Source organism: Neovison vison, chromosome 5 (genome assembly GCF_020171115.1).
Source record: "Neovison vison isolate M4711 chromosome 5, ASM_NN_V1, whole genome shotgun sequence".
In the NCBI taxonomy this organism is placed as follows: Eukaryota; Metazoa; Chordata; class Mammalia; order Carnivora; family Mustelidae; genus Neogale; species Neogale vison.
This window is the reverse complement of record NC_058095.1, coordinates 89,221,941-89,245,053: the sequence shown is the minus strand read 5'-3', so window position 1 is coordinate 89,245,053 and position 23,113 is coordinate 89,221,941. Positions and strand designations below refer to the sequence as shown.

The 23,113-nt window shown below is 41.1% G+C and overlaps 1 protein-coding gene across 1 annotated transcript in view; it reads left to right on the top strand.

Moving 5' to 3' along the window:
• Nucleotides 1-23,113, top strand: part of LOC122907411 (phospholipid-transporting ATPase IB-like) — a 341,403-nt gene that overhangs the window by 3,928 nt on the left and 314,362 nt on the right. Inside the window, exon 2 of the mRNA XM_044250287.1 lies at nucleotides 20,586-20,730. Coding sequence (XP_044106222.1) covers nucleotides 20,630-20,730 — 101 coding nt within the window. The 5' untranslated portion in view covers nucleotides 20,586-20,629. The remainder of the gene's footprint in view (nucleotides 1-20,585; nucleotides 20,731-23,113) is intronic.

Sequence of the window (23,113 nt, the reverse complement as noted above, 5' to 3'; positions counted from 1 at the left end):
AAGCAGTGATGTTTGTGAGCAGTTTCTGGGGAGTGGTAGTACCCAGATTTCATCAAGCTGAATGGTTAATGAGAGTTGATAAAGCAGAGTCTGCTGGTGTAGATGGTGCTTCCAGGAGGTTTGTCTTTGTATCAGTTCCTTAGAGCTGCCATATCCAGAAGTTTGTGTCAGCTTCTTAGAGCCCAACAAACCAGGTGGCTTAAAACAACAGAAGTGTATTTTCACAATTCTGGAGGATACAAGTCTGAGATCAAGCAATCCATAGAGCCATGCTCCCTCTGAGGTTTTGAGGAGAATCCTCTCTTGCCTTTTCCTAGTTTTTGGCGGTGGCTATCAATTCTTGGTGTTCTCTTGATGATAGACCCATCACTCCATTCTCTTTGTCCATCATCACGTGGCACTCCTCTTGGTGTGTTTCTGTCTATACACGGCACTTTCTTCTTATAAGGACCCTGATCCTATTGGATCAGGATCCACCTAATGACATCTTCTCAACTTGGTACATTTACGAAGACCCTATTTCCAAGTAAGGGCACATTCTCAGATACCAGGGATTAGGACATCAACATATCTTTTTGGGGGGCACAGTCTAGTCCATAGTAGTCTTTCAAGGGGAGGCTGGGAAGAGCATCCTTAAAGTAAAAGTATAGACTAGAAAATACCAGGAAATGAACTGAAGACAAATTTCTCTGCAGAACAATGGTCAGTCTTTTTAAAATTTATTTATTTATTTTTTTAAAATTTGAAAGAGGATGAGAGAGAGGAGTAGGGGACAGAGGGAGAGGGAGAGAGAGTATCCCAAGCAGGCTCCACACCCAGTGCATAGCCCAATGTGGGGTTTGATCTCACAACCCTGAGATCATGACCTGAGTCTAAATCAACAGTCAGATGCTTTACCAACTGAGCCACCCAGGTGCCCCAACACTTTCTGCCCCAAGTCTTGACCAGAAAGGTGTAATTTCATTTCATAGTTTGCCATCTGACCCTTCTTTCTGTCTCACCTCAGGCCTCCCAACCCAGACAACCACCACTGTCTTCAGTGGTTTCCCCTCCTCTTGGTCAGATCTTTAAGGTTCACTTCTAAAGATCTGATGGGTAATTTTGTGTCCTAAGACTGACAGGTTTGTCCGGAACAAGTCCATTGCTGGTTTTCCCTGGAATATGAGAATACTGTGTTCCTACCTTTTCCTGGTCAAACACATGGACACTATGCCTTGAGAATCATAAGTTTTAAATAAGTATGAGAGAACTATAAGAAATCTATCATTTTTGCTATTTCCCATGCATATTTTCAAATTGGAAATTGCCTGGCATCTTGCTATAACTTGGAAGTGCATACTTCCATACAAGGAGGTCACTGCAAAAGTGAAGGGGTAGCACCTTAGTTTCTGGCCCACCCTGTCTGACTCCCTCATGGCATCTTCTTCTGGTTCTCCCATCCTCCCCAGTGTTTTTCACTTTCAGCCTGCTCATGGCCTGCACACATGGTACATCTGTACATAATTTATTAGGATGCCAGCAGCTGTGATGGTAATCAGGACATCAAAGATGAATAAGCCAAGTTTTATCTTAAGGAAGGCAATGTGATAAGCCATAAGGATATCCCAGTTACTCACTAGGTTATCTTGGAGAAGAGGAGATGATGAGATGATGAGTATGCCTGGAGTCTGGGGCTGGAGAAGGAAGCTCACTCTTTGGGTCTGGTATCCTCTTAAAATACACCTGATTCAGAAAATGAGCACTGTGGATGGTACTAAACTCCTTGGCTGCTAAAGCATCAAGAGGAAACTGATCATGAGCAAGACCCTTTGGAAATTGTTATGGATTGAAATACGTCTCCTCAAAAAATTCATATATTGAAGTCCTAATCTCTAGTGCCTCCGAATATGACTTTTTGGAAACAAAAAGTCATATTTTTTCCTTTAAAGAGGAAATTAAGTTAAAATGAGCCCTTTAGAGTGAGCCTTAATCTGATATGACTGGTATCTTTATAAGAAGAGATTAGAATCCACAGAGAGCCTCCAGGAATGTGTGTCTACAGAGGAAAGATCACATGAGAACACAGCAAGAAGATGGTCATCTGCAAGGCAAGGAGAGGGGTCTTGGAAGAAGCCTAACCTGCCAACACCTTGATCTTCTAGTCTCCAGAACTGTGAGAAAATAGATTTATATCTATATCATGTAGTCCTGTAGTCTGTGGCATTTTGTTAGGGCATTCTCTCAAACTAATAGGAGAATGGGCACAATTAAGTCTCCTGGTGGACAGTCTAGAAGTGGGCCCTGCTCCATAGTTTCCCTAAACTGTGACCTATCACATGGTCATAGCACCCTGTTGAGAGCTGATAAGGGGCTCCAAGCTGGGTGTGGTAGGGAGAAGGAAATCAGGTTGAGCAGATGTACCTCTTCTTCCCCAGTGTGTTCAAGGAGCTGCTTTCTGCCAGTTGGGCTTATGTTACATTTCATCCAGTTAACATCTTTGCTACAAGCGATGTTCCATTTTAAAAATACAGGGTTAGGGGAGGGTGGCTAACTCTGTTCCAAGTGCTGATTTCCAAGTACTATCAACTTGTGAGATGTTCCCTTTTCAGATTCATCCAGGGAAGTGAACCTTCTACATTCGAGATGATAATAGTGAATCAGAAGCTGTTTCATGATACATGAAGTACAGACATCACTTCCCCAGCTTATATATTCTTATTTATTTATTTGACCAAAAGAGAGAGAACAAAAGCAGGCAGAGCAGCAGGCAGAGGGAGAGGGAGAAGCAGAGTCCTTGCTAAGCAGGGAGCCCAATATGGGGCTCAATCCCAGGATTCTGAAATCATGACCTGAGCTGAAGCCAAATGCTTAATTGACTGAGCCACCCAGGCACCCCGCCAACTGATATTCCAATAATTTAAGTATGGTGGTAAGAAGAAATTAAAAGTGTACATGCACATGTGTGGAATTTACCTGGGAATGGTGAGAAACAGGAAGAGAAGGATGAAAAATAAATCACTTTTTTTTTTTTTTAGAAGGACTGCAAAAATTCTCTTGTCTACCTGTGACAGACAGCCTTACAGAGTAATCCATCTTTGGATGTCTCTCTCTCATGAGCAGTTTTTTTTTTCATCTCCTGTCTGCATTTCCACATTCCTCACTCGCTCATATAGTTAATGTTTGTCCCCTCCCTCACCAGCCATCTTCTCTATTTTGAATATATTTCCTTGGAAAACTACACAATAATATTTACTTTGTATAAGTTTTAAAATTTTACATAAAGGATATTGTACTATAAATCTCATTCTGCCAACTTTCATAAAATGCTAGGTCTTCAGGATCTAGTCATGTTATTTTATATGACATCCTTCTTTTTTATTTTTATTTTTATTTTTTTATATGACATCCTTCTGATTGGTGCAGTCACATACCATAGCTCATCTTTTCCTCTACTCATACTTACTTAGGTTATTCCCAACTCTTCTTGCTTTTATGAACTTGTACACAGCTTCTATGAACCTGTCCTGTAGTGGTGTTTTTTTTGGTTTTGTTTTGTTTTTTTGTTTTTTTGTATATATGTCCTAGAGTAAATGCCAGAGGTTTCGGGCTTACGTATTTCATTTCACTAAGTCATGCTGGATTGTTCTCAGGAATGGTTGTACCAGTGTAATTTCTAATATGGTAAATACTAGCAATAGATATAAGCTACATAAACAAAAGTTCCTTAGGTTCTTTGATCCTTCTTAAGAATCTGAAGAATCCTGAGACCCTATATTTTGAGAGCCAGTGACTTAGTCTACAACAGTATTGGTGAAAATCATCAATTATCAAATCTACGTTAAATTCATGTATTCGGTGAGGTACTGTCTTATCTTTAAGTGTTCACCTAGTAGGAAGGCATGTTCCCTCCTTTTTTTTCCACCATTTGGAGGAAAAGTGAATTAACTCCCAAGTATGGTAGGTCTCTTTTATCCTTCAGGCTGAATTGAAAGGAGGGAGGTACTTCAGAGAGCAAGGAAAGCAGGCTGGGAGAGTGTGAAAGGACAGCCCTGTCCCAGGAGCACAGAGTGAGGGTGGTGGTGAGCCCTCCACTCTCAGAACTTCCAGAGGCAAGCTGGGAAGGTTTCTGCTGATTCCGGGCCAGGACCAGGGGCCACCGTCCGGATTAGGGCTGTTGGTGCTGGGTGAAGACATTCAGGATATTAACCAGAACGGGTCAGTTTTCCAGTCAAAATCGTTGTCCCCAGCCCGACTGGTGAGTAAGTAGGAAACCCTTTGTTTCAGTGTGTGGTCCCTTTAAGAGCAGCTGCAACTGTTCCAGTAACTGAACTTGGTCCATTCTGGGAGTCCCAGGCTCACCCAGGGAGCCAGTCCTTCCCTTTCGTTCCAGGGCCTGGCCCTTGAAATTTTGTGGAACAGGTGTCAAGAGGCTGGAATCAGTGCCCTGTACCTTAAATGGCCAGAAAACTAATTAACCAAGACGACAGATTCATATTCACTTACCTACTGCTTAAAAACATTCTAGTAGTTTGGACTGTCACTGTTTGGCGGTTGCCAGTGTAGTCACTCTGTGTGATGTGTGTCTGTGCATGTATATAAAATTCAACAAACATGCATATGTTCACCATACAGAATAAACCTACACACACACACACACACACACACACATACTTATAAACTATATATATATATATATATATGTATATAGTTATTTTTTGGTTTTATGTTTGTTTTTTTTTGGTTAAATGTTTGTTTTTAAATTTTTATTTAATTGAAATTGAATTGATTAATTAATTTTTAAAGAAATCATTGGAGATAAGGCAAAACAAAAATCGCCTTTAATGTTACCTCCATGCTCAATCCCTCTGTCTCCCTCCCTTGGCCCCTGCTCCAGGCACTTACTATTCTGAGCGTGTTGTGAATGATTTCAGTCATTTAAGAATACATTTACATACCTACATTTACAAATACAATTACATTTACAAATACAGATCCATAAGCAAGACACAATATTGTACTTAAGTTTCTGAAAAGTTTACATAAATGATTTAGTAGAGTACATGTCGATCATTTTCACATCACTCTTAGATTTCTCAGCTCTATCTACCATATCAATCATCTATCATCTGTTGATAGTCACTCTTTTAAACATCTCCACAATATTTCATCACATGATTAAGACTTTTTTTTAAAGAATTTTTTTATTTATTTGACAGAGAGCAAGCGAGAGAAGAGACAGAAGCACAGGCAGGGGGAATGGCCAGCCACAGAAGCAGGCTCCCTGCTGAGCAAGGAGCCTGTTGTGGGGCTCGATGCCAGGACCCTGGGATCATGACCTGAGCCGAAGGCAGCCACTTAACTGTCTGGGCCACCCAGGTGCCCAAGATGGGTTTTATTTACCTGTTCCTCTATTGACAAGTTTTTTCCTTTTTTTTTTTTTTCCACTGTTGCAAACAGTGCTGAAATGCACCTGCTTGTTCACACCTCCTTGGACACACATGTGAGATTTTTTAAAGCCATAATTAGAAGCGGAAATGCAGTAGTCCCTTCTTAACCAGTTTTGCTTTCCAAGGTTTCAGTATATTCCGGGGGTCACCTGCAGCCCAGGAGCAGATAATCCTCCTTCTGGTGTATGGTCAGCAGGTCAATAGTAGCCTAACACTAGGTGACAGTGCCCATGTCATTGACCTTGCTTTGTCTCCTCGCACAAACATTTTATCACCTCCCATCATCCCAAGAAGAAGGTGAGCTACAGTACTACCAGATATTTTGAGAGAGAGCGGCCATATTCACATAACCTTTGTTATGGTATATTGTTGTAACTGGTCTATTTTATTATTATTGCTGTTAATCTCTTACCATGCCTAATTTGTAACTCGACCTTCATCATAATTGTGTATGAATAGGAAATAACATAGCGTTTATAAGTTTCAGTACTCTCTGTGGTTTCAGGCATCTGCTGGGGGTCTTGGAATGTACCACCCATGGATAAGGAGTGACTACTGCACTGGATTGTGGGACACCTGCAGCCTATACTTTCTCTTTAAAATGCTTATAGTAATTTATGCTTCTGCCTGTCCTCTGCTGGCTTCCCATTTGCCATGTCCTCACCAACACTTGGCATTGTCACACTCTTGAGTTTTTAGCTTTAGCCTGGTTGAACTTGAGCATATCTTAGTATGTTTATGGGTCAAAGTAATCAACAATCATTTATTTTGCTCATGTTTTTATATTTTTTTACTGATTTGTAGGACTTCTTAAAATCATCTGGGTAGAAAACCCATGTCAGTTGCATATAGTAAAATATACTCTAGAGGTATGGGGTTTGTTTTTAAATTTTATTTCATTTTGCAATGTACCAAAGGTTCTTTGTTGTCATGAAGTGAGTCGGATTAATTAACGTTTTCCTTTATGGTTTGTGCTTTTGACCATTTTTGCAGTAATCTTTCCCATACCATGATATCATACAGATTCAATTAATATTTTCTTTCAAATATTTGAAATTCTTCTTTTCATGCTTAGACATTTAGCCTGTCTAAAATGTATTTTTGTGAGTAGTGTAAGTTAGGGATATAATTTCCTCCCCCATATCACCAGTTAGTCCAGTGTCATTTTCAGGATGGTCTATTCTTTTCCCGAAGACTTTTAATGCCACTCATTACTCTCCAGGCCTCTGTATGTGTATATGCTCAACTTTCCTTTGCTTATTTTGTTCCTAGTCACTGTTTAATTATAATGGTTTAATAATATCTGTTGCCTATTATCTTATTGAGGTCAGAGACACAGAAAATCTACCATTCAAACCATTTTTAGGTTAATAATTCAGTAGCATAATGTACATTTACAAAATTGTGTAAATATCCCCATGCTATATTTTAGGAACTTTCTCATCGTCCTAGATGAAAAACCCATACCCATTAAATTCTCCTTTTTTACTTTCTGCCAGCCCCTGATAACCTCCGTTCTGTTTTTACCATTTAAGTGAATTTGACTACTCTAGTTACCTCATATAAGTGGAATCATAATGTTCGTCCTTTTGTGCCTGCCTTATTTCACTTACCATAACATTTTCAAGTTTCATCCATGTAAGATGTATCAGAGTTTCATTCTTTTTAAAGGCTGAGTAATATTTCCTTATATGTATATATCACATTTAAAAAAATCAGGTTATTTGTTGATGGGCATTTGGGTTATTAGTGCATTTTGGCCACTGTGAATAATACTTCCGTGAACACTGGTGTGCAAGTTTCTTTTTGAGTCCCTGCTTTTAATTTTGGGGGAAAATAGAGAAAAGTTGAGAAGGAGAATTCCCAGATTATAAGGTAATTCTATGTTTAACTTTTTTTTTCTTTAAGTAAGTCTCTGCCCAGCATGGAGCCCAACACAGGGTTTGAACTCACAGCCCTGAGATCAACACCTGAGCTGAGATCAAGAGTTGGACTTACAAAACCGAGCCACCCAGTCGCCCCTCTATGTTTAACTTTTTTTTTTTTTGAGCTATACTTGACATACAACAGTAGTTTCAGGTGTACAACAATGATTGAATATTTGTGTATATTGTGATGTGATCACCACAAGTCTAGTAAGCATCTGTCATCACACATAGTTGCAAAATTTTTTTCTTGCGATAGGAACTTTTAAGATTTAGTCTTAGCAACTTTCAAATATGCAATACAGTATGATTAACTATAGTCACCATGCTGTATGTTATATCCCCAGGATTTATTTATTTTTTAACCAAAAGTTTGTACCTTTTGACCTTCTTTAAAATTTTGCCCACTCCCCATCCCTACCTCTGGCAGTCACCAATCTGTTCCCTGGAACTATGAGCTTGTTTTTTTGTTTGTTTTGATTCCCACATGCAAGTGAGATCATAAGGTATTTGTCTTTCTCTGCTCTAATTCAGTTAGCATACTGTCCTTGTGGTCCATTCATGTTGTTGCTGATGGCAAGATTTCCTCTTTTTTATGACTAAACAATAAACTGTGTATATATATATACATATATATATATAGAGAGAATGAATAATAAAGAAAATATGGTGTATATATATATACCACACATATATAAAGAAAACATGGTATATATATATCTCACATACACCACATATATATATACCATGTTTTCTTTATTATTTATATATATATGAATAATATCTATGCCTATATCTATCTATCTATCTATACCATGTTTTCTTTATTATTCATTCACCAGCGGACACTTTGGTTGCTTCCATATATTGACTATTGTAAATAATGCTGCAATGAATATCTTTTAAAGTTCGTGTTTTCATTTCCTGATTGGTACATAGGCCTTCAGGTGGCAGTTTTTCATGTATACATGAAATTTTTCACGTATACAGGCACGACCCTGAATGTAAGCCCCACTGGCTAGCAGAACCAGGCAGTCTAGAGGTGCCAGCCTCTGAGGTCTCTGAAGAGGATTCTAGTTAGCTGTTACACGTGTGCTTGATTAGAAGCCTTCCCCTCAGTTCGCAGCTCTGAAGCCAATAGGCCTGTTTTACAGAAAGACAGCTGCCGCTCTGCTGTGCCCTGAGAGGGGTAGCTGGTTAAAAACTTTCTCTGTTGGTTACATTCTTAGGGAACCCATGGGTATAAATCCTGCTGCTTAAGAGCCAGGCAACCTAGAGGTGATCCCTGGGCAGCAGTTAGAAAAATCAGGGTGCCCAGACAAGGGTCCAGCTCATTTCTGGGAGATATTGGCAACCCAGAATTAGGTAGAGGGAGAGCACACAGCAAGCATCCACCAACATCCATCCCTAGAGAATACGTCAACAGTCCTTAGTATGCCAAACCAGAAGCCCTCAGGCTGAAGCTCCAGGACTAGCTAAAAGGCCTCTTCCACAGAAAGACTGGGGCTGTGGGGGGAGGGACTGGTTTCAGTCCACTGTCTGTGACCTGCCTTGGGGGTCATGCTAGCCAAGAACCAGTTCTGTGACTGGTGCAGTCCCATCCCATGAGACCCAGGAAGGTAAACCCACTGGGAACCAGAGCCAGGGAAGCAAGCAGCATCCCCTGAGTGGCAGCCATGAAAACTGGGGCACCACTGAGTCTAGAAGCTCCCCTCTGGGAGACACTGGTGCTCTGGACGATGGCAGAGTACAGACAGTCCTAACCTCCCAGGTCTCTAGAGAGGATGACTGTGGCATTTATATGTGTGTTTGGTTAGAAGCCTGTCCCTCGGGTGACACCTGTGGGGAGAAATTAATTGGCTTGGTTCACAGAGAGTCTGGGCTCCTCAGTCTGTTGCCTCTATGCTCTGCCCTGTAGATGGGGTGGAGACTGGGTAAAAACTCTTTCTCCGTTGCTTACAGTCCAGTGGGACTCAGGAGCCTAAGTCTTGTCAGCTGCAAAATCAGGTCACCAGATGGGGGTACAAACTCCACTCCAGGAGATACCAGAGGGTTGGAGGGAGGCAAAGCGGTGTGCAAAGATGGTGCCCTCAGGCCTCCGTGTTAGAAGAGAATTTCCACAGACCCCTAGATGTGCATTAATGCAGATGCTAGCCCCTCAGCCTAGTGCTTTAACATGACTTTTTAACAAAAATCTAGGTAGGCACTTTTCAGTTGGCTGCCTCTGTGCTTGGTCCTGGGGTATGTGTATTTGCTTATGTGAACCCTTTAAGAACAACTCAGTTTACCATAGTCTTGTGAGTCTTGTGGATGCAGGCCACATTAGGTGTTTTGGGGACTCATTTCTAAAATGAAGGAAAAGGTCAGGATGCCACAAGGGGGGTTCAAACCCTTCACTCCTCAGGGAGAAGCTTAGGGTTCTGATTTCCTCCTGATTGTGTGTTGCCACACCTCTGATAGTGTTCACAGTGAGATAGTGTCGCCTCTCCTACCACTCTGATGTGGGTTGTTGTCATTCACTTTATGTGTAGAAGTTGCTCAGCTAGTTCTTAGCCTCCCCTCTCCCACCCCTGGATGTTGTTCTATATGCAGCTGCAGATTCAGTGTGTATTTTGGTTCCCTTGAGACTCCTTCTTATTTTTTTCCCTTTATATAGCCATAGTTTATTAAAATTCAGAGTGTTTTACCTACATAAAAATACCTGTTTATTAAATAGAAAGGTAAGTATGGATTAAACATATGTACATTTCCATTACAAGACAACATGATGTTGAAGCAAGATGTGAGTGGGGCACCTGAATACCACGCTTATTCAAGCATCTGACTTTGGCTCAGGTCATGTCCCAAGGTCCTGGGATTAAGTCTCCCATCAGGCTCCAGGCTCAGAGGGGAGTCTGCTTCTCTCCCTCTCCCTTTGCCCCTCCCCCTGCTCATGCTCACCCGTTTTCTCCCCCTCTCTCTCAACTAAATAAATAAAATATTTTAAAAAATAAAATAAACCAAGATGTGAAATTAAGATGATGTAAGACTAGTTTTAATTTACCCACTATGGTTGAAATTTGTTTTTTCTTATTGGTTTATGAAGATAGATTTACTTTCAAGTATGCCTTGGCTGTGCATGGCCCTGGGCAAGTCTTGTCTCTCTTATGCAGTAGTTCTGCTCTTAGCTATGTACCAGAACCCATTAATGGAGAGCACAGCAGTACTGGTTTACCTCTGAATCGCAGAACTGGAGACCAAGTCCTCACTGAATCAGCGGGGACTGAGTTATCCTCTTCTTCTCCTGTAATCTGCCTCAGAAGCTGCCCATCAGGGTGACAGCTAAACCTGCTGAGGTTGGCAAGTCACACTAAGTCCACCACCTTGCTGTCTCTTTCTCAAGCATTCTCCTTTTGCCTTATCCCAGTGCTCAGCTCTCTTTTCCCTGAATGCTCACATGAAATCTAAACCCTCCCAAACCCCACATCTTCCACTGTTACATTTCTAAGTAGCAAAGTTTCAAAACACAGCTGTTTCTCAAGAGAAGTATTTTTTTTTATTAACATATAATGTATTATTTGCCCTAGGGGTACAGGTCTGTGAATCACCAGGCTTACACATTTCATAGCACTCACCATAGCACATATCTTCCCCAATGTCCATAACCTAGCCACCTTCTCCCTACCCCCAACCCACAGAAACCCTCAATTTGTTTTGTGAGATTAAGAATGTCTTATGGTTTGTCTCCCTCCCAGTCCCAACTTGTTTCATTTCTTCCCTCCCTACCTCCCATGACCCTCTCCCTGTCTCTCAGATCCCTCATATCAGAGAGATCATATGCTAATTGTCTTTCTCTGTTTGACTTATTTTGCTCAGCATAATACCCTCTAGTTCCATCCATGTCATTGCAAATGGCAAGATTTCATTTCTTTTGATGGCTGCATAGTATTCCTATATATATGTGTGTGTGTATATATATATATATATATATATATATATATATATATATACCACTTCTTCCTTAGCCATTTATCTGTTGATGGACATCTATGTTCTTTCCATAGTTTGGTTATTGTGGACATTGCTGCTATAAACATTCAGGTCCACATGCCCATTCAGATCACTGTATTTGTACCTTTGGGGTAAATACCCAGTAGTGCAATTGCTGGGTCATAGGGTAGCTCTATTTTCAACTTTCTGAGGAACTGCCATGCTGTTTTCCAGAATGGCTTCACCAATTGCATTCCTAACAACAATGTAGGAGGATTCCCCTTTCTCTGCATCCTTGCCAACATTTGTCATTCTCTGACTTGTTAATTTTAGCCATTCTGACTGGTGTGAGGTGGTATCTCACTGTGGTTTTGATTTGTATTTCCTTGATGCTGAGTGGTGTGGAGCCCTTTTTCACGTGTCTGTTGGCCACCTGGATATCTTTGCAGAAATGTTTGTTCATGTCTTCTGCCCATTTTGTGACTGGATTATTTGTTTTTTGGGTGTTGAGTTTGATAAATTCTTTACAGATTTTGGATACTAGCCCTTTATCTGATATGTTGTTTGCACATATCTTCTCCATTCTGTCAGTTGTCTTTTGGTTTTCTTGACTGTTTCCTTTGCTGTGCAAAAGTTTTGATCTTGATGAAGTCCCAATAGTTCATTTTTGCCCTTGCTTTTCTTGCCTTTGGTGATGTTTCTGGGGAGAAGTTGTTGTGGCTGAGGTTGAAGAGGTTGCTGACTGTGTTCTCCTCAAGGATTTTGATAGCTTCCGTTCTCACATTGAGGTCCTTCATCCATTTGGAGTGTATTTTTGCGTGTGGTGTAAAGAAATGGTTCAATTTCATTCTTCTGCATGTGGCTGTCCAATTTTCCCAACACCATTTGTTGAAGAGACTGAGACTCCTTCCTAAATAGGTTTTAAGCCAGTTTTTTTCAGCAGTAATTCCCTCTTACTGTATAGGAACTGTATTCGTGTTGTGGTAAGTGCAGGAGAGAGCAAATGTTCTATAATCCTATGACTTGTTTCTGTTCTTTACAAGGGCTTTTTAGGTGGCTTTTTCCCCCCTGTTAAATGAGACAGGAAGACTAAGACTAGAATGAGCTAAAGTTAGCTATTTCCCTTCTTCCGTGTTGATGAATCTCTGGTAAAATATTTCTCCTTGAGGGCAGGCCTTTGTTGAGGGGAACAGAATGTGCTGGGCATATTTTATAATGGTCCTCTTTCCCCTTCCCTTGCTGGAAGCATGAGGGCCTTTTCTCTGATCTTCACCCTGAGAACATGGCGGTGCTCCTTAAGGTCCCCATCTTGGTCTGTGTCCTCAGGAGATTTTATCTCAAAGCTAATGCATGGTTCAGCCTTCTGCAATTAGTCCATTACCCTCTCATGTTTCTACCAGTTGCTAGCTCCAGAGATAAACTGTGATTCTTCATATTTACCCAACTCTTCCATTTTTGGGGTGACAATTTGCCCTGTGACCTGAATTACCTGATGGATCTAAGAAGAGTTGTTGATTTTCAGTTTAATCAGTTATTTTTTTCTCTTTAGGAGGAGGGGAGTCTTTTTAAAAAATTTTTTTATAAACATATAATGTATTTTTATCCCCAGGAGTACAGGTCTGTGAATTGCCAGGTTTACACACTTCACAGAACTCACCATAGCACATACCCTCCCCAATGTCCATAACCCCACTCCCTCTCCCAACCCCCCTCCCCCCAGAAACCCTCAGTTTGTTTTGTGAGATTAAGAGCCACTTATGGGACGCCTGGGTGGCTCAGTTGGTTAAGCAGCTGCCTTTGGCTCAGGTCATGATCCCAGCGTCCTGGGATCGAGTCCCGCATCGGGCTCCTTGCTCAGCAGGGAGTCTGCTTCTCCCTCTGCCTCTGCCTGCCATTCTGTCTGCCTGTGCTCACTCTCTATCCCTCTCTCTCTCTCTCTGACAAGTAAATAAATAAAATTAAAAAAAAAAAAAAGAGCCACTTATGGTTTGTCTCCCTCCCAATTCCATCTTGTTTCATTTATTCTTCTCCTACCCCCTTAACCCCCCATGTTGCATCTCCACTTCCTCATATCAGAGAGATCCTATGATAGTTATCTTTCTTCAATTGACTTATTTCGCTAAGCATGATACCCTCTAGTTCCATCCACGTTGTCGCAAATGGCAAGATTTCATTTCTTTTGATGGCTGCATAGTATTCCATTGTGTATATATACCACCCTTCTTTATCCATTCATCTGTTGATGGACATCTAGGTTATTTCCATAGTTTGGCTATTGTAGACATTGCTGCTATAAACATTCGGGTGCACGTACCCCTTCGGATCACTACGTTTGTATCTTTAGGGTAAATACCCAGTAGTGCAATTGCTGGGTCATAGGGTAGTTCTATTTTCAACACTTTGAGGAACCTCCATGCTGTTTTCCAGAGTGGTTGCACCAGCTTGCATTCCCACCAACAGTGTAGGAGGGTTCCCCTTTATCTGCATCCTCACCAGCATCTGTTGTTTCCTGACTTGTTAACTTTAGCCCTTCTGACTGGTGTGAGGTGATATCTCATTGTGGTTTTGATTTGTATTCCCTGATGCCGAGTGATATGGAGCACTTTTTCATGTGTCTGTTGGCCATCTGGATGTCGTCTTTGCAAAAATATCTATTCATGTCTTCTGCCCATTTCTTGATTGGATTATTTGTTCTTTGGGTGTTGAGTTTGCTAAGTTCTTTATAGATTTTAGACACTAGCCCTTTATCTGATAAGTTGTTTGCAAATATCTTCTCCCATTCTGTCAGTTGTCTTTTGGTTTTGTTAACTGTTTCCTTTGCTGTGCAAAAGCTTTTGATCTTGATGAAATCCCAGTAGTTCATTTTTGCACTTGCTTCCCTTGCCTTTGGCGATGTTCCTAGGAAGATGTTGCTGCGGCTGAGGTCGAAGAGGTTGCTGCCTGTGTTCGAGGAGGGGAGTCTTAATCTCCAATTATTTTCACATGGTACACCAGAAAAGTTTTTATGATAGATTCTTTGAGAGTATTTTATATAAGCCATCATGTGGTTTGTGAATGGAGTTCTATTTCTTTCTTTTCCCTTTGCTTTTTGTTTATTTGTCTCACCTTATTGCACTGATGAATGCAATATTTCCCTTTCGATATTGTATACACGTGGTGAATAAGGACAGCCTGCATTTTTGCCAGTCTTAGGAAGAAAACATTTGGTCTTTCACAATTAAGTATGATATCTGCTGCAAGTCTTTCATAGATATCCTTCATCAGGTAGAAGAATTTACCCTATTTCCTTGGCTTGTTGAGTTTTTATCAATTGATGTTAAAATTGTCAAATGCTTCTTCTGTATCTGTTGTGATTATCCTAGGGCTTTTTTCCCTTTAGTCTTTTGAGATGATAAATTACATCCTTTTATTTTCAAATGATGAATCAAACTTCCTTTTTTGGAATAAACCCAACCAGATCACTATCCGTTTCCTAGGGTTATCATCACAAACTGGGTGACTTAGAACAACAGAAATCTATTGTCTCAGAACTTGCAGGGATAGAAGTGTGAAGTCAGGATGTCCGAGTAGGATCATGCTTGATTTGAAACCTGTGGGTGAAGGGTCATTCTTTGCCTCTTGTGGCTTCTGGGAGCTCCAGGTGTTCCTTGTTTGTAGCAGCATGATTTCATTTTGTACCTCACACGGTATTTTTCTTGTCTCCTCACATAGTCTTCCCTTTCTATGTGTATCTGTGTCTGTGACCAAAGCTCCCCTTATCATAAGGACAGCAGTCATTTTGGATTAGAGCCCACCCTTTGACATTATCTTAAATTGGTTAAGTCTGCAAGGAACTTAAGCTTGCTTAATGCAAGCTCACACCTTGCATTAAGGTGTGAATGTTTGTGTCCCTCTCCCCTCAAACCATATGTTGAAATCCTAACCACCAATGGTGAGGGTATTAGTAGGTTGAGCCTTTGCGAGGTGCTTAAGGACGCAGGTGGAGCCCTCACAAATGGGATCAGTGGTGTGTAAATGAGGGCCCGAGAGCTCCTTAGCCCCTTCCCCTATGTAAGGGCATGATGGGAATGCACTGACTGTGAACTGGGAAGATGGTTCTCACCGAAATCACCATGCTGGTGCCTTGATCTTGGACTTCCCAGCCTTCAAAACTGTGAGAAATAAATTTGTTGTTTGTGAGCTGTGGTAGTCTGTTGTTTGTGAGTTTGTGTAGTCTGTGGTATTTTATTAGAGCAGCCCGAATAGACTAAGACAGCTTATTGCAAAATAAGGTCACATTCTGAGGTACTGGGGATTAGGACGTCACTGTATCTTCGTTCCGTGTGAAGATGCAATTCAACTCATAAAAGTCATGATGTGTAATCATTTTAAATACTGGTAGATTTGAGTTTTGGTGTTTTGTTAAGGAGTTTTATATTAATGCTTATAAAGGATTTTAATTGGTACTATTTTTTTTCTTGCTTTGTCTGGTTTTGGTGTCCTAGTAATTTCATAAAATATTTTGGGAAGAGTTCCTTCCTCTTACCTTTTTTTTTTCTGGCTGCTTTTAAGATTTCCTCTTTGTCTTTTGTTTTCTGTGTATTCATTATAAATCTAAGTGTGATTTTATTTTTTATTTACCTTGTTTGAGATTTTTTGGTTTTCTTGCCTTTGTGAAAAATTCATAGCCATCGTCTCTTTGCATGTTGCTTTTGTCCCATTTCTCCCTCTCTTTCCCTCTCCCTCCCTCCTTCCCTCTCCCCTCTCTCTCTTTCTCTCCTTCTCTCTCTCCCTTCATCTCTCTCTCCCCCTTCCTTCCTCTTTCTCTGTCTCTCTCCCTCTCACTCTCTCAACCTTCCTCTTCCTCTCCCCCGCTCTCCCATCAGGATTCAACTGAAATTTTGTTAGATCTTCTCACTTCGTTTACTTCACCTCCTAAATTCTTTTCTGTATATTCTGTCTTCCTGCCTACTCATGCTGTATTTTGGGGAATTTCTCTGATGCACATATCACTTTATTATTTTCCCTCTCAGCAGCATCCTATCTACTGCCAAATTTGTCCATTAGATTTTTAAAATGATTTTACTTATTTATTTTTCAGAGAGAGAAAAAGAGAGAGCGAGCTCAAGCAGGGGGGAGTGGCAGGCAGAACAAGAAGCTGACTCCCGGCCAAGCAAGGAGCCCAATGCGGAACTTGATCCCAGGACCCTGGGATCATGACTGGAGCCGAAGGCAGACACTTAACCTACTGCACGGCCCAGGCTTCCCTGTCCATTGAATTTTTAAGTTTCATTAGGACTTCCCCCATTTTAGAGACTTTATTTGGTTCCATTTCAAATTACTGTGTCACTTCCCATAGTGTTTCTCCATACAGTTATTTTAAAGCATGTTTTCTTCATACATAATAAGCATGTTTATTTTCTTTTAAAGAAATCTGTATCTTCTAATTCAAGCATCTGAAATCTATACTGGGTATTTTCTGTAGTCTTTTGTTTGTAATCGTTCTTATAATTCTTGCTTCTTTTGTATAGTACTTCTTTCCTTTTTATAAATAATTTTTGGTGGTTCTTTGAGGCCTAGGATGAAGGGTTTTGTTTTTTTTTTGTTTTTTTGTTTTTTTTTGGAGAAGAGTCGTATTTGCTTTTATCTTGTAGCACTACCAGTTCTGAACCATTTTAAACTGACAATGCTTGAAATTTCTTGGACAACTCCGGTGATTCCAATTTGGGTTATTCTGCTAGAAACCTCCCTCCTTCCCGTCATTCTCTCTCTCTGTCTCTCTGTCTCTCTCTGTCTGTCTCTGTGTGTGTGTGTCTCTCTCTCTGTGTCTCTCTCTCTCTCTCTCTCTATCTGTGTGTGTGTGTCTCTCTGTCTCTCTGTGCATGTGTCTCTCTCTCTGTGTCTCTGTGTGTGTGTGTGTCTCTCTGTCTCTCTCTGTGTCTCTGTGTGTGTGTGTCTCTGTGTGTGTGTGTGTCTCTCTGTCTCTCTCTGTGTCTCTGTGTGTGTGTGTGTCTCTGTGTGTGTGTGTGTCTCTGTGTGTGTGTGTGTCTCTGTGTGTGTGTGTCTCTCTGTGTGTGTGTGTCTCTCTCTCTGTGTGTGTCTCTCTTTCTCTGTGAGTGTCTCTCTTTGTGTGTCTCTCTGTCTGTGTGTCTCTGTCTCTGTCTTTTTCTTTCTCTCCTTCCTCAGAGTGATACCAAGGCAACTTTCCCCAAAGCCTGTGGGAGTGGTTGAATGGATAATGGCGCAGCATTCTTTATACTTCACTCTGACCCTGAGGCGAATCTGTGTGACTATGGGGTTTTCCTAGAGTCTCCATCTTGGGCACAACCTGAGCCTTGATTTATATACCCCCTGTTCCCCCACAGCTAACTTTAGTATTAATTGGCAAATTTCTTCAGGAAAAAAATTCTTTTTGAATTTTTTGCCTACTCTTTTGATTTTTGTTTTTGATTAAAATTTGACTTGATAATAGCTATTATCTTGTCTAATGAATTTAAAAAGCTTTTTTCCCTCCCACGTCAGCATTTGAAGCTGTTTCAGAACTTTGGTTACAATAAGATGGGCTACCATTATCTAAAGCCTTATTTTTATATCCAGATAAATCACTGCTTTCTACATCTCGTTTTTCAGCTTTTCATTCATTTCTTGATAGGATACCTTGGTCTCCTGCTTCTAGTTTGAATATTTCAGTGGTGACATATGAGTGTGGCCCCAGTATTCATTCCCTCTTTCTCCAACCCTCGCAAGTGATTTGATTTGTCTAATAGTGATTTTTTCATTATTGTTAAAGTCCAATAAACTTTGTCAAGAAATGTCTTGGCATTTATTTTGTGTCTGATCTTTCATAATCATGCTCTCATTAAAGAAAGATCTACTTTACCAGTTTTTTTTTTAAAGATTTTATTTATTTATTTGACAGAGAGAGACACACGGAGAGGGGGCAAAAGCTTGGGAGCAGGGAGCGGGAGCCTTCTGCTGAGCAAAACCCCAAAGCGGGGCTCTATCCCAGGACTCTGGGATCATGACCTGAGCTGAAGTCAGACGCTTAAGGACTGAGCCATCCAGGGATCCATCTCTTTCCTTTCTTTTCGGAGTTCTTTCAGGTCACATTAAAAATTCCTCCGCAGTTGGGGCACCTGGGTGGCTCAGTGGGTTGAGCCTCTGCCTTTGGCTTGGGTTGTGGTTTCGGGGTCCTGGGACGAGCCCTGCATCGGGCTCTCTGCTTGGCCGGGGAGTCTGCTTCCCTTCCTCTCTCTGCCTGCCTCTGCCTCCTTGTGATCTCTGTCTGTCAAATAAATAGTATCTTTAAAAAAAATTCCTCCGCAGTTTCAATATCATGTTAACAAATAATTTTGTGTTTCTTCTTTTGAACTCTTTTTCATAATGGCCATATTTAATTTCTTTTATAGGAAATGTATTTTCTCTGTTTTGTAACAGTTCTTTTGAGGAGCAAACAGGTATTTCCTTTGTCTCTTTTTCCTTATACTTTGGCATTTTTTGGCAAATGGCTACATTGCTTTTTCATAGATTCTATGTTGGCTCATTTTTTACCATTACTCAACTTAAGGGAGCCACTCTAACAGACAAGCTCATGGCTGGAGAGACCCGTTGGTGTAGTGGGAGGCACCTCGTGGGTGAGCTGGGACATCAGCTTAGGCCTTAAATCTAGGATATGTGCTCACCAGCCCTCTTATCTCAGGTAGCAGGTGAGCAGGTAGCCTTGAAGCTCCCAGGTCTCTAGTCAGGTGATCGCCTGCAGCTCTTAGTTAACTATCACTCACATTCCGTTTCTTCACCCTCACACATGAATGGGTTGTCCAGGAAATGCTTGAAGAGAAAGAACTAAACTAAACCTAAATGATGGTGGGAAGGCTCCTTTACTCCAGGACCTGCATATCCGCATCAATCCTGCACAACAGGACTTTTTGCAAGTCTGAGAAAACTTGAGTGTGTTTACTCTGGCATAAAGATGCTTGTTACCGTTGAGGCCCGGTGAGCCTCTATTTCTCGTCAGAAACCAATGGGACTTTCTGTGGCCCGTTGGTCAAAAATCTCATTCATTTTTGGGTTAGGAGATAACAAAGCACACCTTGTCTGGGCAAGGTTAACCAGGCAAGGAAGACTTTATTTAAGACTATGGCAATCGGGGAGAGAAGTTGAACTCCCCTCAGGTGAAACAAAAGACAGAGTTTATAAGAGGTCCGTGGGGAAGGTGGGGATTGTCACTGGCAACTTATGTCTGCTAAATGGCTTTGTCCAAAGAATAAGTACATTTTCTTTTGTCTTCATGACAGGAGGGGCTTTTATACTTGGCACAAGGCACCCTCTGAAGGTAGGCCCCTACCTTACCATGGAGATCTTCTCTGATGTTCCATTTCAGAGACATCCCAGGTCCTTGAGAAAGACATTCCCTGGATCTTAAAGCTGGCAAGGGGCTTTGAAGGATATTTATATACATTTCAAAGGGAGGAGAGCAAGAATTTACCATTAGGTATTCTAAGGTAAATGTTTTATGTTAGCAAAAAGGAAAGGGAGTTCAGGGGTCTATGGATAAGACATCCGTTTAAAATTAGTCAAACTCAGGACACCTGGGTGGCTTAGTTGGTTGAGCGGCTGCCTTCGGCTCAGGTCATGATCCTGGAGTTCCAGGATCAAGTCCCACATTGGGCTCCCAGCTCCGTGGGGAGTCTCTGACTTTCTCCCTCTGAACTTCTCCCCTCTCATGCTGTCTCTCACACTCTCTCTCTTAACCTTAATTTAAAACTGAATCTTAAATCTTAAAAAAACTCAAAAAAAAAAAAAACCTTAGTCAAACTGAGGGTAATGTTAAGGCCAGGGGCTGTCCTCTGGTCAGGGAACTACTGCTCTTCAGCCAAGCCACTCTCCTTGCCTCCTCCTGCAGCCCTCTTTGCCCTCTCCCCTCCCCTCTTCTCTTTCTGAGCTCAGCTGCTGGGTCTTCTCTATCACTGCTTGGTTCCCAGTCTGCTCCCTGGGCAGAATGTCAGTGCCCACCCAGAGCCTCTGGGGCTGGGGAGGGGACGCAGCTGGAGCGGAGGGAACTAGCATTGCCCCTCCAATGCAGGGTGGCAGGGGAGGTCTAGGGAATCCGATCCCTGGAGAAGTGGATTGGGCAGATGAGGAACTGGGGGCTAAGAAAGCAGTCGGCCTCCAGGGGACTCATTGAGGCTGAAATGCCTGTCCAGAACACACAGTGTGCTTCCTCCTTTCCCTGGGGCCTGACTCCATTTGCATTTCCGAGTAACATCCCTGTGCCTTCTTGCTGCAGGAGCTGTCCATTTCCCTCTGGGCTGTCAGAAGGTGGAGGAAGAGATGGGCTGGCAACAATCTCTGCAAGAATCCGATGCATCCAAAGTCCGCACCATTTACCTCAATGAACCCCTTAGGAACAGTTTCTGCAAAAACTGGATCAGGTGAGAAGGGTGTGTGGCTGGGAGGCAAGGAAGGAGGAAGAAGGTGGGGTCCTCACCTGCAAAATATACTTGGTGTGGATGCTTCAGGCTTTAACACTTGTCTCAGACCTTGAGAAATTTGACTCTCAGGTTCACCACCAACAGGCTGTGTTGTCATCTCACCCTCAAGGGTTCTTTCTCTGAGGTGGCCTCTCCTCTCACTGTTCATGGCAATACCATCCATGCAGCACACTGCCATCTGGGAGCTCTCTCTGGTAATACCTACCGGGAAGATAAAGTGCTTTCCAGTGGAACCTCACAGATCTGCTGAGTTCCCCACCAATATCCTATATTGGGGAATTGAGCATGAGCTTTCTTTCTTTTCTTTTTTTTTTTTTTTAAGATTGTATTTATTTATTTGACAGACAGAGATCACACATAGGCAGAGAGGCAGGCGGGGGGTGGGGGGGTGGGAAGCAGGCTCCTTACTGAGCAGAGAGTCTGATGCGTGACTGAATCCCAGGACCCTGAGATCATGACGTGAGCCGAAGGCAGAGGCTTAACCACTGAGCCACCCAGGCGTCCTTCTTTTTTTTTTTTTAATTGGTTTAATTAATATGCAATGTTATATTAATTTCAGGATTACAATATAATGATTCAACAGTTTTATACATTACTCAGTGCTCATCAAGAGAACTGTACTCTTAATCCCCTTTACCTATTTCAAACACCCCCCCCAACTCCCCTCCCTCTGACAACCACCAGTTCATTTGCTGCATTTGAGTCTCTGAGTAATATTCTGTGGTATATATGCATTAAATCTTTACCCGTTGAACTATGGATGGACACTTTGGGTTGCTTCCATATCTTGGCTATAGTAAATAATGCTGCAGTAAATGTAGGTGTAAATATAGGTGTGCATATATTTTGTGAATTTGGGTTTTTGTTTTCTTTGGGTAAATATCCAAAGTGAATTAGGAGATCATATGGTGATTATATTTTTAATTTTTCAAGGAACCTCCATACAGTTTTCCACAGATTGGCTGCCCCAATCTGCATTCCTAGGAACAATGTTCAAGTGTTCCTTTTCCTTGTTATTTGTGTTTTGTTTTATTTTAGCCATTCTGACACATGTAAGGTGATATTTCATTGTGGTTTTAATTTGCATTTCCCTGATGATGAGTGATGTTGAGCATCTTTCTGGCCTTCTTTGGAAAATTGTCTATTTAGGTCCTTTGGCCTTTTTATTCAGATTGATTGTGGGGAAGTGTTAAGTTGAATAAGTTCTAAATATATTTTGGATGTTAATCTCTAATTGGATATATCATTTGCAAACACTTCTCCCACTCAGTAGAGTGCCTATTTGTTTTGTTTATGGTTTCTTTCACTGTTCAGAAGCTTTTTATTTTAGTGTAGTCCTGATAGTTTAATTTTGCTTTTGTTTCTCTTGCCAGAGAAGATGTATCTAGAAAAATGTTTCTATATCCTATACCAAAGAAACAACTGCTTATGTGGTCTCTGAGGAGTTTTATTATTTCAGATCTCACATTTAGATCTTTAAACTATTTTGAGGGATTTTTTTGTGTATAGTCTAAGAAAGGGGTCCAGTTTCATTCTTTTGCCTTCAGCTGTCCAGTTTTCTGAGTACCATTTCTTAAAGAAACTGTCTTCCCCATTGTATATTCTTATCTCCTATGTCACAGATTAAGTGATCATATTTGTGGTTTTATTTCTGGGCTCTGATTCTGTTCTATTAATCTATGCATCTATTTTTGTGCCAGTACCATACTGCTTTGATTACTGCAGCTTTATTGGAAATCTTGAAATCTGGGACTCAGATATGTCTAGCTTTGTTCTTCTTTCTCAAGATTGCTTTGGCTATTTGGGATCTTCTGTGGCTTCATACAATTTGAAGACAATTTGTTCTAGTCCTGTGAAAAATATTGGTGTTTTGATAACTATTGCATTAAATATATAGATTGCTTTGGGTAGTATGGACATTTTAAAAAATGTTAATTCTTCCAATCCTTGAGCATGAAATATCTTGCTATTTGTTTGTGTTATCTTCAGTGTCTTTCATCAGTGTTTCATAGTTTTCAGAGTAGAGGTCTTTCACCTCCTTGGTTAAGCTTATTCCTAGGTATTTTATTATTTTTTGGTGCAATTGTGAATGGGATTTTTTTTTCTTGATTTCTCTTTTTGCAATTTCATTATTAGGGTATAGAAACACAACAGATTTCTGTATATGAATTTTGTATTCTGCAACATTACTAAATTCATTTCTCAGTTCTAATAGTGTTTTGGTGGAGCTTTAAGGGTTTTTCATATATGGTATGTCATCTGCAAATAGTGACAGTTTTTCTTCTTCCTTATCAATTTGGATACCTTTTCTTTCCTTTTTTTT